A 17,051-nucleotide genomic window follows, 5' to 3' on the forward strand; every position below is an offset into this window, starting at 1 on the left:
ATGTTCAGCCAGTCAAAATGGGGAGGGTATTTTTACTGAAAAGAAACTTAAAGAGAACAGGACATTTTGACATAATTTCCTATTTCTTTACCAGACAAAGTATTATCACATATAGAACAAGATAGAACTCCAGAAGTACAACATGCTTCAAATGACATAACACGTACAGAAACAACAGCATAGAAAGTTGACAGGTAGAAAGTTTACAAAACACACAGCCTTTAGACCTACAAACAACACCATAAAGGATTTTATGGGACTGGGGGTGTAAACAATTCTCTCTTTTGTTTTTGTAAATTCCCTGGAAATTAAATTATGCAATTTTTTTTGTCTTTTACAATGATCAAATGCATACTCAAATTAACATCTGTTTTGATTAGCCCACATTACTTTTTTTTTTTATCCATTATAAGAGTGGATTAAAAAAAAAAAATGGTCATGTGATTGTTCTCATGGTTGAAACCTGAAACACAGCTCACAAATACTGCCTCCATGAGCCTTTTCATATAAAGTAATAGTAAGGGGAAAATAATTCAATTCTAAATCTCAGAATTTTTCAAATAACTGTGAACTGAAAACAATGGATAAACTTAAAAAAAATTTTTTTATCACAGTTTGACCCATGAAAGAGATGAATGTTTTATCTGATTTTATTTTACCTTTAAAATGTTTTGATTGTCATCACTGTTTTCTGACTGTTACCTCAAACATTTTCACACTGAAAATATTTATATACAGTGTCTGACCAAAGGCTGAAATGTTGTTGTTGGTTTTTTTTTTATTACTTTTTTTTAGGAATATTAAAAACAGCTGTAAAAGATCCACTTCAGAATTCAAATATAACACGTCATAATAAAATAATGCTCTGCCAATAATTATGGACTATAATTATTATAACTATAATTATTAGAAACATTATCAGGGACTATTTATACGTTTTTATACAGTGCCCTCCACTAATATTGACACCCTTGATAAATACAAAGAAATTACAAAGAAGGCTGTGAAAAATGGTCTTTATTGTTTAACCTTTTCGATCTTTTGTTAAAAATAAAACACAAAAATACTCCCTACTCATTGATTTCAGACAATTGCAAACACAACACAGGTTTATCAAAAAAAATCTTTGTAAAATATAGGTGTGCAACAATTCTTGGTAATTCATATGAAAAAATATATTTGAAGTATATTCCCATTGATATTTTACATTTTTTAGTACACCTGGGTGACTAGGAACAGGAAATTGTTCAAACATGACTTCCTTTTTCACAGGGGTGTAAATATGAGGTAACACATAGCCAAATTCCCTTAGTCATTCATAACAATGGGTAAGACCAAGGAATATAGCTGTGATGTGCGGCAAAAGGTTGTTGAGCTTCACAAAATGGGAAGTGGCTATAAGAAAATAGCACAAGCATTGAAAATGCACATTTCAGGGAAATAATTAAGAAGTTACAGTCAACTGGAAATGTTATGAATCAACCTGGAAGTGGACGTGTGTCTATATTGTCTCAACGCACTGTGAAGAGGATGTTTCGATGGCCAAAAAATCTCCAAGAATCACTGCTGGAGAATTGCAGAAGTTAGTTGCGTCTTGGTGTCAGAAAGTCTCCAAAACTACAATCTGAAGTCACCTACATCACCACAAGTTTGGAAGGGTTTCAAGAAAAAATCCTCTACTCTCATCCAAAAACAAACTCAAGAGTCTTCAGTTTGCCAGACACTACTGGAACTTCAAATGGGATCGGGTTTTATGGTCAGATGAAACCAAAATAGAGCTTTTTGGCAATAAACACCAGAGGTGGTTTTGGTGCACACAGAGAGGTAGTGATATGGAAAAGTATCTCATGCCCACTGTTAAATATGGTGGTGGCTCTTTAATGTTTTGGTGTCGTTTTTCTCCCAGAGGACCTGGAAATTTTGTTAGGATACATGCCATCATGGACTCAAATATCAACAGATATTAAATGAAAACCTGACTGCCTCTGACAGAAAGCTTAAAATGGGCCGTGGTCGGATCTTCCAGCAGGACAATGATCCAAAACATACATCAAAATCAACACAAAAATGGTTTACTGACCACAAAATCAAGACCCTGCCATGGCCATCCCAGTTCCCTGACTTAGAAACCCATAGAAAACCATCAGGGTGAACTGAAGAGCAGAGTCCACCAGCGTGAACCTCTAAATTTGAAGGATCTGGAAAGATTCTGTATGGAGGAACGGTCTCAGATCCCTTGCCATGTATTCTCCAACCTCATCAGGCATTACAGGAGAAGACGCAGAGCTGTTATCTTGGCAAAGGGAGATAGCACAAAGTATTGACTAAAAGAGTGCCAATAATTGTTTTACACCTATATATAACAAAGTTTTTTCTATTATATAAACCTGTGTTGCATTTTCAGTTGTTTGATATCCATGAGAGTAGAGTATTTTTGTGAAGTTTTTTAACAAAAGAGTGAAAACAAAAAACAATAAAAAGTGTAAACAATAAAGACAATTTTTCACAGCCACCTTTGCTCATATTTAGCAAGGGTGCCAATATTAGTGATGGGCACTGTAATTTCAGACAAACAAACATGATTACAGTTTGGATCTTTTAGCTCTGCCCTTTAGATATTGAGCTAATTAGCATAAGGTGCAAAACGATTTTCTTTAGCTTTTCATCATGAAAATTTTCTCAAACCATCAGACATTTTATTTAAAGGATAATGCATTGTCAAAATGGTTTGCCTGGCCTGGTTTGACAGGCCTATGAATATGACAGCAAAGACCAAACAGGAAGTGAGGGCACATCTCCACAACACTTCAGCTTATTTACACCAAATTACATGATGTACATGTATGGTACATGAACTTGAGGTAGTGTATCAATTTTGACACTGGCATCTTAATGGGGGCGCTATAACATTCAGTTAACTGTTTCTCTGGAACTGCTGTCTGAGTTGAAATTGTGTACGCTACATCCATCTGCTAGTCTGGCTCACTAACTTGGTTGAAAAATATTTTCACACTGAAAATATTTATATACAATGTCTGACAAAAGTCTGAAATGCTTTCCAGGCAACATTTTAAAACAGCTGTAAAAGATCCACTTCAGAATTCAAATCAATGTCATCATATAAGAATTCTCTGCCAATAATCATGGACTACATAAGAGGCTATTTCCATTTAAGCATTCAATAGAAACATTAAACAGAAATGATTTCATTATCAGTCAAAGAAACAATCAAACAAACAAACTGTAATACAAACAATAATGTAACTGAAGTACTGGTAGGCGACAAATTAAGGGAAACCAGCAGATCTTATATGTTGTAGGGGCATTTTGCTGGTATAGTTTGTGTCACTGCAAAATTAAATCAACAGAAAATGAGGGGTTGCTGAATGGTTTGAAAAAGATCAAAATAATGCAAATCATATCTCAACTCAATTGAACACCTATGGGAGATTTTGGACTGATAGCTTAGATAGTTCTCTTCACCACCACCATCAAAACACCAATTGTGGGAATATTTTTAGTGTTCATCCCTCCAGTACAGTTCAAGACACTTGTAGAATCTATGCCAATGTGAACCTTCAACACCTTACTAATACAATTTACAGTATGTTGGTGTTTCTTCTAATTTGTCACATTCATATTGCCTGAACTGCTGAAACAGAGATGGTAGTATGTGTGTAAACAAAGTAACAGAGATGCCAAATCCCTATAGTTCTTCCTTTTCCTTCATAATTTTTGTGAGAGCTTGGGTTTTACATGAACTACCAAATCTCCAAAGTCTGATTACACACTGACAGTGGCTTGTGGTTACCCTATCAACTGCTTGTTTCTATTACTAAAACATGTTATACATACCTGAGAATCCCTTCTGCATGGCCATGTATATTTGTGCACACAGGTGTGACAGAAATAGTGAATTGGGTGGAGATATTTTATGAATCCATGTACCTCAATTTTTATGTTTATGCTATGTTTGCAATGTGACCACTCTGTAATAGTTACTTTGATTGTAGCAATGTGTTACGACAAATACACCATATGGTCACAGTACACACTGCAATCATTAGTATGGCCATAAATCCATAAGTATGTGGACACCTGAGCATCACACCTACATGCGCTTTTTGAACATCCTATTCCAGATGTAGTCCCCTCTTTGCTGTTATAATAATCTCCACTCTTCTTCTCAGGCTTTTTCTGCTAGATTTTTGAGTGTGTCTGTGGAGATTTGTGGCCATTCAGCCACAAGGTCAGGCACTGATATCAATCGAGGAGACCTGGTTCGCAGTCAGCATTCAAAATCATCCCAATAGTGTTCAGTGGGTTTGAGGTCAAGGCTCGGTTCAGACCACTCAAGTTCAACATGTATTTACGGACCTTGTTTTGTGCACAGGGGCACTGTTATGCTGGAACAGGTTTAAGCTAGCCTCCATAGTTTCAGTAAAGGGGATACGTAATGCTACAGCATACAAAGGCATTAGACAATTGTTTGCTTCAAACTTTGTGGCAACAGTTTGTGGAAAGCTCACATATGGGTGTGATGGTCAGGTGTCCACATACTTTTTGCCATATAGTGTACGTTGAAGTAGGTTTCATACTACGTATTGGTTTCTATTAGACAATGGGAAAACATAAAAGATAATATGTTAATTTGACCAGAATTCTTTCAGCAGGTTGACCCAGGATTTTGGCATAGTAGCACTGATAATGACTGAAAATGCTACTTTTTGCCAGTCTTGTTTATAAAAACTCTGATATGCTAAATAAAATAAGACATTGATGAATAATAATAATAATAATAAAAAAATAACTATGACTTAACAAGCTTGCATCCCCACAGTGTAAATGTCCTTTGTGGTTGTTACACAACTGACTGGCCCAACACAATAGAATGGTGCAATTTCTAGATTTCTACAATGTTCATGTCTATATAAAAATAAATCAGTTACACTGTATGTGTACAACTTTGAGAGTGTGTGCAGAAATGTAAATCATCACATATTACTATAAGGACATCTCAAACCCATTCACACACTCAGGCATTGTAGACATTCAGACCTGCAATTAAGTACGGCTAGTTTCTTACCAGGGATAAGGATAGGGATTGGGTTGCACTCATAAACAGGCTATAACTTTAACTTTATCTAAAGCCTTATCTTGAAAGTGGGCTCTGGACAATGGCTAGATGACTTCGGCAGTGAACGACTGTCCCTGTCTGTACTTTACAGACTTGTTCTGTCTGTTTAGTGTTGAATTTTCCATTCCAACCTGACTGCACAAAATTAATTATGTCAGATTCTGACAACAGTCACATTTGTTTCCGTTTACCTTGGGGCATGCCAGTGCAGGCTACCTAACACCAATACAGCAAACATACAAAATATTGGGTGAGACAGGAAGAAATATGGGCTGTGGTACCTCTGTGGACACTGCAATGAGCATTCAGGTTTACTATCTCTATTGCCTTTGCCTACCTCCATGCTCTTTATTTCTCTGTAGTCACTAAATGCCCTCAAATGTCTCAGAGGCTTTCATCAAAGGTGTTGGAGCGTCCTTTGTCCCCTCTATATCTATGTAAAGCATGTAATGCCAAATTATTATCATGATTTACACTTGGATTGTTTCCCAATGGGAATCGACAGTTCTGACCCAACAGCCTCTGTGCAGCTTCCAGGTGGTTGGTGCCCCTCTGATAGGCAATATTTAGGTGAGGCTTGGTGCACAGACTTCCGAGCAGACGGTCTGATGGACTGCTTTCTCTGAGATGTTCTTCATCATCTGTATCAGCATCAATGTACCTGTTGATAGAGGCATCATGAAATGTGAAAACAGTAGGTGTGAGTGCAACTCCCTCTGGTGTCTGCGGTGGAGTCCTGCTGCTAGCTGTAGTGTAGATAGATACTTCTGGGCTGATCAGGGAGCGATCTGAAGGAGCAGAGTTGTCTAATAAAAGACCACCAACTGGACATGAATCCCCATAACTGTGATGATTCACTCTAAGAGAACGTGTTTTCAGATGGTTTCCACCATGATGTGAACTCTCTATGTCAGGAGGCTTTGCAGCAGAACATGGTGGAGTAAGCATGGGTTCATGTTCAATGGTGGTCTGAAGGTTTGGATTAGCACTGACCCGTCCTGATAATCCAGAACTGTGTGAAAAACAAGAACTTTCTGGGAGAGACAAGCCCACTGCGAGACTGTAAGGGAATCGTGCATTTTCTTGAAAGTCTGTGGCACAGCTGATGTAGCTGTCAATGCTGGACAGACTTTTCATATCCACCACTCCTTCATGACCTCCAAATGGACCAACTCCATGACCTGGCAAGGTACCTAGCTCAATCTCATCCCTTCTGCTACCTGCTCGTGATGAACACCTGTCTTTGGTGTTAAGGTTGGGTTGTGACTGAGTCTTGGACATCTGGTTGTACACTTCCTCTAATTTCTGTGGATTCAGCCTCTGAGGGCTAGAGGCCCTCGCCTTGTTTGGGGAGCCCTGTTCTTGATTGAATGAGCGATTGGAGCTGGTGTCAGACGCAGCTCTCTTGGATGACCATTTCCAGCGACTAGGTGAGAGATGGTTGTCTTGAAGCTTCTCGCCCTTCTCCATCACCACCATATCAAGAAGCTCTGTACCACGGGAAAAAGCATCCCTAACATTCATAGACACTATGCTGCCATTGCGCTTGGCTCGTTCTAAAGCCTCACGTCTCTTGATGGCTTTCTCTTGCCTCTTCTGCTCCTTATAGAACTCAGAGAAGTTGTTTACAATGATAGGGATAGGGAGTGCAATGACCAGCACTCCAGCAATGCAGCAGAGACCGCCAACTATCTTGCCTAACAATGTCTTTGGATAAATGTCCCCATATCCCACAGTGGTCATGGTAATAGTAGCCCACCAAAAGGAGGCAGGTATGCTCTTGAACTTTGTGTCATCTTCATCCTTTTCAGCAAAGAAGACCAAACTTGAGAAGATCATGATGCCCATTGCTAAAAAGAGAATTAGCAGGCCAAGTTCATTGTAACTGCGTCGTAACGTGAAGCCCAGTGACTGTAGCCCAGTAGAGTGACGAGCTAATTTCAGGATTCGCAAAATTCGCATAATCCGAAAGATCTGCACCACTCGCCGCACATTCTGGAACTGCAGTACACTTTTGTTGGACTCTGTGAGGAAGATGGTAACATAGTATGGAAGGATAGCCAACAGGTCAATGACATTAAGTGGACCTTTGAAAAACTTCCATTTATTAGGTGCAGAAAGAAAGCGAAGGAGATATTCCATGGTAAACCAGGCAATGCAGACTGCCTCGACATGGGCCAGTTGAGGGTTGTCTGTGCTCTGGCCAAACTCATCTATGCCTTGCAGTTCTGGAAGGGTGTTGAGAGACAGAGCAATGGTAGACAGCACAATGAACAATATGGAGATGATGGCCAATATCTGTAGATTAGAAATATCAGAAAAGACAATTAGAGAAAAAAGCATTTGAGGGTTATTGTTCTTCTACAATTCCTAAAGTGTGTATATAATTGTGTTTTTTTTTTTGTTTGTTTGTTTAGATCAGTGAACAGTTCTCTGTCAACCGGATGGAACACACTCACTGTCCACTTTAATAGGAACACCTGCTCATTTATGCAATTATCCTATACTATCAGCCAATCAGTGCATAAAATCACGCAGATTCAGGTCAAGAGTTTCAGTTAATGTTCACATCAGACATAAGAATGGGGAAAAATGTGATCTCTGTGACTTTAACCATGGCAGGGTTGTTGGTACCAGATGGGCTGATTTGAGTATTTCAGAAACTGCAGATCTCCTGAGATATTCTTACACAACAGTGTGAAAAACAAAAAAACATTTAGTGAGTGACAGTTCTGTGGGTGAAAATGTGTTATTGATCAGAGAGATCAGAGGAAGATGTCCAGATTGTTTTGAGCTGCCAGGAAGGCTATAGTAACTCAAATAGTCACTCTTTACAACCACCGTGAGCAGAAAGGCATCTCAGCATGCAGAAAACATCGAACCTTGAAGTGGATGGGCTACAACAGTAGAAGACCACGTTGGGTTCCACTCATGTCAGTCAAGAACAGGAATCTGAGGCTATCCAGGTCACAGATCATCCAAACTGACAGCTGAAGATTAGAAAAAAATCACCTGGTCTCCTCTAATCTCTCTTATCAACAAGGTGTTTCAGCTTGCAGACCCTCTGCACACAGGATGTTTGTTGTTTTTTGCACCATTCTGTGTAAACTCTAGAGATTGTTGTGCATGAAAATTCCAGGAGATCAGCAGCTTCTGAAATATTCAAACCAGCCCGGCTGGTACCAACAACCATGCCACGGATAAAGTCACAGAGATGACACTTTTACCCCATTCTGCTGATTGATGTGAACATTAATTGAAGCTCTCGACTTGTATATGCATGATTTGATGCACTGTGCTGATCCCACATGATTGGCTGATTGGAGAACTGCACATTAATGGGGACGGTGAGTGTATATTTTTGCAATATACCAACTCCTGACACACACACACACACACACACACAAATATATATATATATATATATATATATATATATATATATATATATATATATATATATATATAAAATCACAAGATTGCTGTCTAAACCTGGTTAATCTGCTGAGAACTGGGAAAGATCAAAGTATAAACACTTTGGGGGGTTATCTTTAAATTATTATAGAACTTATAACATAACCAAGCCATAACAGACAGTAGTTCAGAAGGGAGACCCCTCTTGGTGTGGACAACAGCATAACCTGTCAGAGTGCCACAGTTTTTTTGTCAAATGCAGTGGACCTAAGTTTTCCTTCAACCAAGGAATGTATCAGTTTTATTACATAGACTTTAAGTGAATTATCACAGGACCCCAATGTCAGGAAGGTACACATACATTCTAGAATATACTGTGTATTTGGGTCTCTAATTTTAGATCATTAGATTGATAAGTAAAGTAATATTGGTAGAATAAAAAGACAAACTGTAATTTATATCAGTAACAGCACTGCTTATCTTCTCTTTCAAAAACATAAATTGTTCAATCAGTCATACACATGTATTCATTACTGAAAATTGGTTAATCATAATTAATTGATAATACAATAATGTTTCCCCCAGAAAACAAATATATATATATATATAAAAAAAAAACTATCTTAAAAACAAACAAAAAAACAAGGCTAATTTCATTCAGAAAAATATATATTCAGTATATTATATACATATTTCTTTGTATAGAAGAAGTAAAGGAAGATCAGTTACTGTCTGTATTTTCTATATACATTGTACCTTAATACAGTTTGTCATGAAATAAAACAACAGACTACAGAAGAACTGTGTGTAGAATGTTTCACTATGATGCTGGGTGTTGTGATGGTGCAGTGGGCAGGGTGGTAAAGCTGTGGAAAATGCTGCCTGTGATGTTGTAGTAGCCCGAGGACTGGTCTAATCCTTAAACTGTCTGCATCTTGCACAAGGACACAGCAGGACTGCTCTGTCCTTAACATTGTAGATCAGACCCTCAAAGAATGGTCCCTGTACTAATTATCTTTATCAGGTTTTAGTAATGCTGTAGGACAGCAAGAAATATGTTTGAAAATATGATTTTGCTTATTCCATGTGACTGAGCTGCTGAAGAACTGGGTACACAATCATAAAGAGGGGCACAGGCACATATCCGAGGTTCTGTAGGTAATAATTATATGTAACCAGAGCAAGAGGACCCTCATTTAACTTGAAAAACTATTATAATGCCCCCTGTTCATAGTTCCCCCACCCTTGCCTAAACACAAACATGCTTATATGAAAATGTTCTTAACACACTGAGAAGGAAGTGGTTCATCCAAGATGCCATTCACCTGCTAGCCCTTCACCACCAATAAGAGAAGGAGAGCACTGTTGCCATGAAACCATGGCAGATGTGAATTATAAGCCTAACTGTTTACCTCTGTTTCACTGTCTACTTCCTTTGTTTTAACATTTTTATTCTGTCTCTTTTATAGTAATGTATTAGTCATATAAACATTCCCTTTACTCGCTTCATGTAACTTATTTTGTCTGTTTTCCAAAACAATGCAATTACAGCTGATTATTGATACACAGTATATAATTTTGTATGCAGTAATAAATGGTCCTTAAATCTTAATTGGTTAATATCAACCAACATTTTTCAGTGTGTGCATGAATTCAGATGGATTCTTGTGCATAGTTGGCATAGGAGTGTGTGCATATGTGTGTGTGTGTGTGTGTGTGTGTGTGTGTGTGTGTGTGTGTGTGTGTGTGACAAAAATAGTATAGTAAAACAAACATGCAGTCATGTGAAAAAATAAGTACACCCCATGGAAATGATTGGCTATTTATTAATTAATTAATTTATTTATTTATTTATTACATATTTGGACAAGCAAACATTTGAAACTATTAATAAAGGTGATCAACTCAATCAAATGACACATAAAATTGACATTTTGTAGTAATGTGCACAATTTAAATTAACGATAAAAAACCGGATCAGACACAAAGTAAGTACACGCCGACATTTATCACACCTTCAAATCAAATTCAAATCAGGTGTTAAAGATTGGGTGCCAGTGATTAGAACCTGCTTAGGGAGTGCAGGTGTAACCTGTCTTATTTATACCCCTCTCATATCTAGTGTCTGGTGTTCCCTTTGTTATTGAGGTGTGTGATGTCATCATGCCAAGCTCTAAAGAGTTCTATAATTCCTTCAGAATAAAAGTTGTGGATGCCTGTGAGTCTCACAAGGGGTTTAAAAAGATCTCCAAATTATTTGAAATACATCATTCCACTGTAAAGAAAATAATCTAGAAATGGTGCAGATTTCAAACTACTGCCAATCTGTCCAGGACTGGCCAACGCAGCAAATTCAGCCTAAGAGCATCTGATGCAAAAAGAAGTCTCCAAAATTTAATCACAGGATCTGCTAGTAAGTCTTACAGCTGTTGGTATTGGAAGTGTGCATGAAAAATCTTTGCAAGACTACAGTTTGCCATTGAGCATATAGGAAAAGACCAGGCCATTTGGATTAATGTTAGAGTTGTCTGGCCACAGTAACAGCAGAATGTTTGGCGCAGACCAAAGGCAGTTTGAAAGTTGAAGTTGAACTGAAAGTGGACCTTTCAACAGGATACTGATCCTAAGCACACTAGCAAATCCATCACGGAATGGCTCAAAAAGAAGAAACGGAGGGTTATAGAATGGCCGAGTCAAAGCCCAGATTTCAGTCCTATTGAAATGTTGTGGGGAGATTTGAAACATGCAGTACATGCAAGAAAACCCTCAAACATCTTGCAACTGAAAGAATATTGCATGGAAGAGCAGTCAAAAATTGCAGCAAGCCTGGTGGACAATTATGCAAAACATCTACAAGTTATTTCTGCTAAAGGGGACAATACTAGCTTCTGAGGCCAAGAGTGTACTTACTTTTTCCACAGAAGTATATCAGATCTATTGATATTTCTGTTGAATAAATGATTGAAAAATCTCATTTTCCTTGTGGTTTTAGTAATTAATTACTATTAAATATCAACTTTATTAATATTCACTGTTTCAAAGAGGATTAAATGTTTGCTTATCCAAATATGTCAAAAAAGCGAACAATTTCCATGAGGTGTACTTATTTTTTCACATGACTGTATGTGTGTTTGTGAGTACATGCTGAAAAGACTTAGCCGCACCTGTGGCCATTCTAAGCCTTTCCCTAAGAACTCTTCCTCTGACCTTGCTGCAGATATGTCTCCATAGCAACCATATCTATACTCAACATGAAGCCTAAGCATGGAAGGGCTGCTTAGTTCATGGAGATTTCTTTCCTTTCAAAGTCTCTCATCCCTCTAGTCCTCTGTATCCCAATATTGTTTGTCCTTTTTCTTTAGAGCTGCACTCCTTGATGTTTAGAGAGCAGAACTGTGAAGATTGTGCTTGAATAGCAGCTGTCTGTTTGAATGATATCCTCACATTTTTTTTTTACTTCAGTTCTCACCTTCAAGACCACTAAGGGATCAAAATGACTCTCATGCTTTTACACTGTGATCACATCTGGGAGCAGCTTGCCGCCATCAATCCTATTAGCACCTCTCAAAAGGGTGGCTGTGGCTCAGGTGGTAGAGCAGGCTGTCCACTAATCGTAAGGTTGGCCGTTTGATTCCTGGCCCACATGTATCCACATACCAAAGTGTCCTTGGGCAACATACTGTAACTCAAGTTGCTCACAATGGCAAGCTAATGCCTTTCATATGTGTCTGAATGGGTGAATGAGAAACAGTGTAAAGTGCTTTGTAGAACCACTAAGGTTAAAAAGCATTATATGAATGCAGACCATTTACAGATTGACAAAATTCATTATGAAGCGAGGAGGGTTCATAGTTTGATACTAATTGGTAATAAATGAATAATATTATATATTATTATAATATAACTTAATAATGCTAGCAGATATCATTCATAAATCCATAGAGATTAACTTGAAAGACTACATTTTCCCTGTACTTTTCTCAGACAGACGGTTCAGTTTTGCAGGTAGGTGGGCACAGGTGGGTTGGTGAGATGAAGTTTCTGTGGAAGAAGGGGGGTGGGGGCTGCTTGGGGAGTGCAGGTGGTTGGGTGAGATATGGTTTCTAGGGGGTTGAGTGGAGTATTGGGTAATGATGGGGTGCAGCTTAGGGAGTGCTGTTGGTTTGGTGGTGTGATGATGTTTTGTGGGAGTGGGTGGGGGAGTGGGAAGAGGGTGGTTGAGTTGGGGGTTGATGGCGATTGGGCGGAGCAGCTTTTTGGGTGCTGGTGGTTGGGAGAGATGGGATTTGGGGCAGGGAAATTAGTTTTTAGCACAGTGGGATGTCTGCTACAGCATCTCGTGGGGGTTCGGAGGTTGGGGGGAGAGCACGGAGTGCATGGAGAAGTGCTGGGAAGTGCATGGACACGTTGACATGGAGTTCTGACTTGAATGAAATGCAGCATAACATTAATCAGTGAAAATAATTTTTAGAATTAGAATTTTTGTGTTAACTAAAATGTTTGTCAGACGTAGAAATCATGAAGAGAAAGAATGAAAAAGACATTCTGTGGTTTCTGACCAAAAAGAAGCCCAAGCTGCCTGTCGCTGACAATGACAGCAGTCAGTTTGAGAAGAAGGTGGAGAGAAAGAGAATGAGGGAGAATAAATCTGCAGGAAGCAGCAAAGAACACTGCAGCTCCCAGCCCTTTTCACTGCTTTAACAAAACTGAGGCACAACAAGTTAAGGACAACAGGTGAAAATACTGTATATTATGTATGTGACATTCAGGTGTACAATTTAAAACAATGATGGATGAGATATGAAAAGAAAATATTTCTTGTCGTTAATTCTTGTCCCCTATAGTGATGAGGTCTAATGGCTCTTATGCTGTGCAGTGCATTTTCATGTTTTCAATATATGGTTGAAGTATTTAGGCTTTTCTTAAAAATTTCACACATGAATTTTGCCAGCCATTTTATGTGAAAATGTACATGGATTTTTATAACATTTATTTGTGTTTCAGCTGCAAACTTCGGTGGCGCAGGTTCAGTTGAAGACAGCCAGTAGGTTATTGAAGGGGATCGTGATCCACCATCTTCAGAACCAGATCCAGTTCTTCTGGCCCAGTAGGAACTGATAGTATGCTACTGTTTTCATACTTCAACTGTAATGAATATAATCTAAATCATATGCTTTGGATCAACATTTAGATAGTTACTGCATGTCTTGATGACAGTGGGTTTATGAAACTGTAGGGGCACTGACCCTGGTGCTATTTTCAGTTGCTTCTTTCCAGACATTTCCCACTGAAGAGCAGTTGGCTCTGTCCAGCCATCAAGGAATTATTCTGCTCCCCTAGGACAAGTTTTGATCCAGAAAGTCCAGAAAGTGCTTGAACTTAAGGGCTTTAATGAACAGTTAAGAAGGTATACTATGTCAAAAAGCTAGAGCCAGCAGCAAAGGAAAGAGGTCAAATGTATGTAAAACTCATTAAGTCAAGAACTGCACATTCCTTGAACACTATACTTGGCCCCTCTTTGTAAAGTGTAGCCGCATTGTGGCCCCTGCTTTAAATAAAAAATCCTAGATCTGCCAGTGTTTTCTTTCCATGGACTGAAATTCCTCGAGGATCTGTGGCAGAGCGGTGTGTAAAAACAGCTTGAAAAAGACATCTTTTCACATTTAACTTTTCAAACAAATTTAGACTTTGAGGGACATCTTTTTATAGACATCTTTTCACCTTTCAACCAAATCTCAACATTGTTGAGATGTCTGGCAAAATTGTCTTTTCAACGTCTTTTCATGAGTTGTTGCTGGATGGGAATGCATGGAGACATACATAAATAATCATGCTAATACAAAAATCTTGTGAAGGTCAATACATTCAAGTTTTCACACAACTCCGTGAATGACTTGAACATTACATTCCTGTTCTCTTGTCTTCTTGCCCTTTCTTGCTTTTTTCTTTTTCAGCTATGTTTTAGAAGCCCCTGAGACATGAACCAAAATGCAGCTGTGCACTGCGCGCACACACACACATACAGGCAGCTGACCTAAATGACTGGTCTTTGGCATAGCCACATTGTCTCATATATTATTCATGTCGCTGAGTTCTGGGGGAGAATCCTGTCTTAGTGTCTATATTTAAACCCACCCAGACAGTTACAGAGCTATTTATAGTACAGCCGAGGGGACAACAGTAGTCTAGAAAAGTATCTTTTCTAGGTACGCACACACTTTTTCATCCTTATCTTTGTGAGGACCTTACATTGCTATAATTTTTAATGCAACTAATTAATTAATTATGCATGCTGAGAGACAGGTGGTTCAGTACCAACATATAGTTTGTATTCATGTATATATGTTGAAGTGTGCAGAGATGTTGGTGACAGAAATATGCCTCATTCATGCCAACAGACTCTAATCAGAAAGAACACACACACACAAACACACACGGACCAGCAACATAAATAGTATTTAAGACATACATATCATCCCAACCCTACATACACACATGCTAATCTTGGTAGAGACAGCTGTGCGTCCAAGCATACGACACTGTTGCTATGGAGACGCTGACGACAGGCTTTTTAGCATTGCAGAGATGGAAGGGTGTGTGTGTGTGTGTATGTGTGTGTGTGTGTGTGTGTGTGTGTGTGTGTGTGTGTGTGCGCGCGTTGTGAGCGAGGGTGAGTGTGACGATGAGGACATTGCTGAAGAACCAGGACAAAACCACTACAAACAAAAGGTGTAGGCAATATAAGCATGAGTGGTGTAAACATAATACCCTGAAATAATTCAAATTTATTTGTACTGTAACAGTCCACAATAACATACAATAAATGTAAAAGATTTCTTCTTAGACTTATTCATGTGTTATCATTATTCATGCACACTTACAGGTGTGGCAATATAATAGTATGTCTTCATACCTTGATAATGTCTTGAGTAAATGTAGAGTAACAGATTTTCAAAACAGGGCCATAATAAAACCCTCCTGTTGTGTTCACTCAAATTTGCTGTTTTCTTCCAAATATGAGACTGAAAGCATAACTCTGGTGGCATTAGGCTTAATTACCTCATCAAGGCTATGCGTTTGAACATATTTTAATGTGCTTGATAATAAATGATAACTGGTTTTATTGAGAATTTGCTTCTCCAAATTGCCCCAAGGTGAATGTTTAAATGAGTGTGTGAATGTCAGTGTGCACAATGCTTTGCGATGGACTTGCTACCCATCCAGGGTGTATTCCTGCCCATTGTTCCTGAGAGTGGGCCCCAACCCGTTCCAGCATGACAGTGCCCCTGTGCACAAAAAGGCCCAGAAATACATCGTTTGCCAAGTTTGGATTGGAAAACTCATGTGGTCTGCACATAGCCTGACCTCAACCCTGCTGAACACCTTTGGGATGAATTGGAATGCCAACTGCATACCAGGCCTCCTCGCCTGACATCAGAACCTGACCTCACTAATGCTCTTGTGGATAAATGGGAAAATCCCCACAACTGCACTCCAAAATCTAGTGGAAAACCTTCCCAGAAGATGCGCAGGCTGTTATAGTAGTAAAAGGGGACTAAATCTTGAATGGGAAGTTCAATAAGCACAAATGAAGTTTAGTGGTTAAGTGTCCACATACCTTTGGCCATACAGTATATGTATTCATTGGCCACTTCAATAGTTAGACATAAATGCTTTAATTGTGGTATGGTTGTTGGTGCCTGGCAGCAACATAACTACTGATCTCCTGGGATTTTCAGAACAGTCTCTAGAGTTTACACATAATGGACTGAGTGAAAGTTTTGTTGATTGTTGATTAGAGAGGTCACAGAAGAATAGCCAGAGTGGTTTGAGTTGACATAACGTCTACAAAAACTCAAATAACCACTGTTTACAACCACGGTGAGTATAAAAGCATTTCAGAATACATTGTTCCTTGAGGTGGATGGGCTAGAAGAGCAGAAGACCAGAACTTTTTTTTTTTCCTGTCAGCCTGTAAGGTACAGAAATTTAGGTTATAGTGGGCACAGTTTCACAGAAACTGGGATGCTGAATATTGGACAAACGCTATCAAACAATGAAGCAAAAGGGGCAAACCATAGAACAAAAACCATAAAATCAAAGCATGACCAACATCATACACTGCAGACCAGAACATGAGTAACAAGGGCTTAGTAGTCTAGGCAGATAATGCAAACAAGACTTACTGTAGCAATGAGCATTTGAATATAAAGACTGTAAATCACAGAATCCAAATAAAGACCAGACGAGCCTAATTAGAATGGCAGTGAGTCAGAGTGATTATATTTGGAGGAGATAGGGGAAGTGGGCATTGGAGAAATCCTGTGAAACTGTGCAAGATTAAACCCTGGAGTTGTGAGGAAGCAAAACTACCCACTGTACAGTACCTCCATGACTCCCTCTGCACACAATGCATAAAATCCAACTGTGGTTGAAATGACCCTTGGTAAAATTCAGGTCATGCATTTTCTGAGTTGCTCTTTGGAAAGATTCCTTCTAA

General features: G+C 38.8%; 1 protein-coding gene across 1 annotated transcript in view; it reads right to left on the minus strand.

Moving 5' to 3' along the window:
• kcnb1 (potassium voltage-gated channel, Shab-related subfamily, member 1) overlaps nt 1–17,051 on the minus strand; it is a 36,990-nt gene continuing 19,939 nt past the window's right edge. Inside the window, exon 2 of the mRNA XM_017480376.3 lies at nt 1–7,435. Coding sequence (XP_017335865.1) covers nt 5,522–7,435 — 1,914 coding nt within the window. The 3' untranslated portion in view covers nt 1–5,521. The remainder of the gene's footprint in view (nt 7,436–17,051) is intronic.

This window comes from Ictalurus punctatus, chromosome 11 (genome assembly GCF_001660625.3).
Source record: "Ictalurus punctatus breed USDA103 chromosome 11, Coco_2.0, whole genome shotgun sequence".
Classification (NCBI taxonomy): domain Eukaryota; kingdom Metazoa; phylum Chordata; class Actinopteri; order Siluriformes; family Ictaluridae; genus Ictalurus; species Ictalurus punctatus.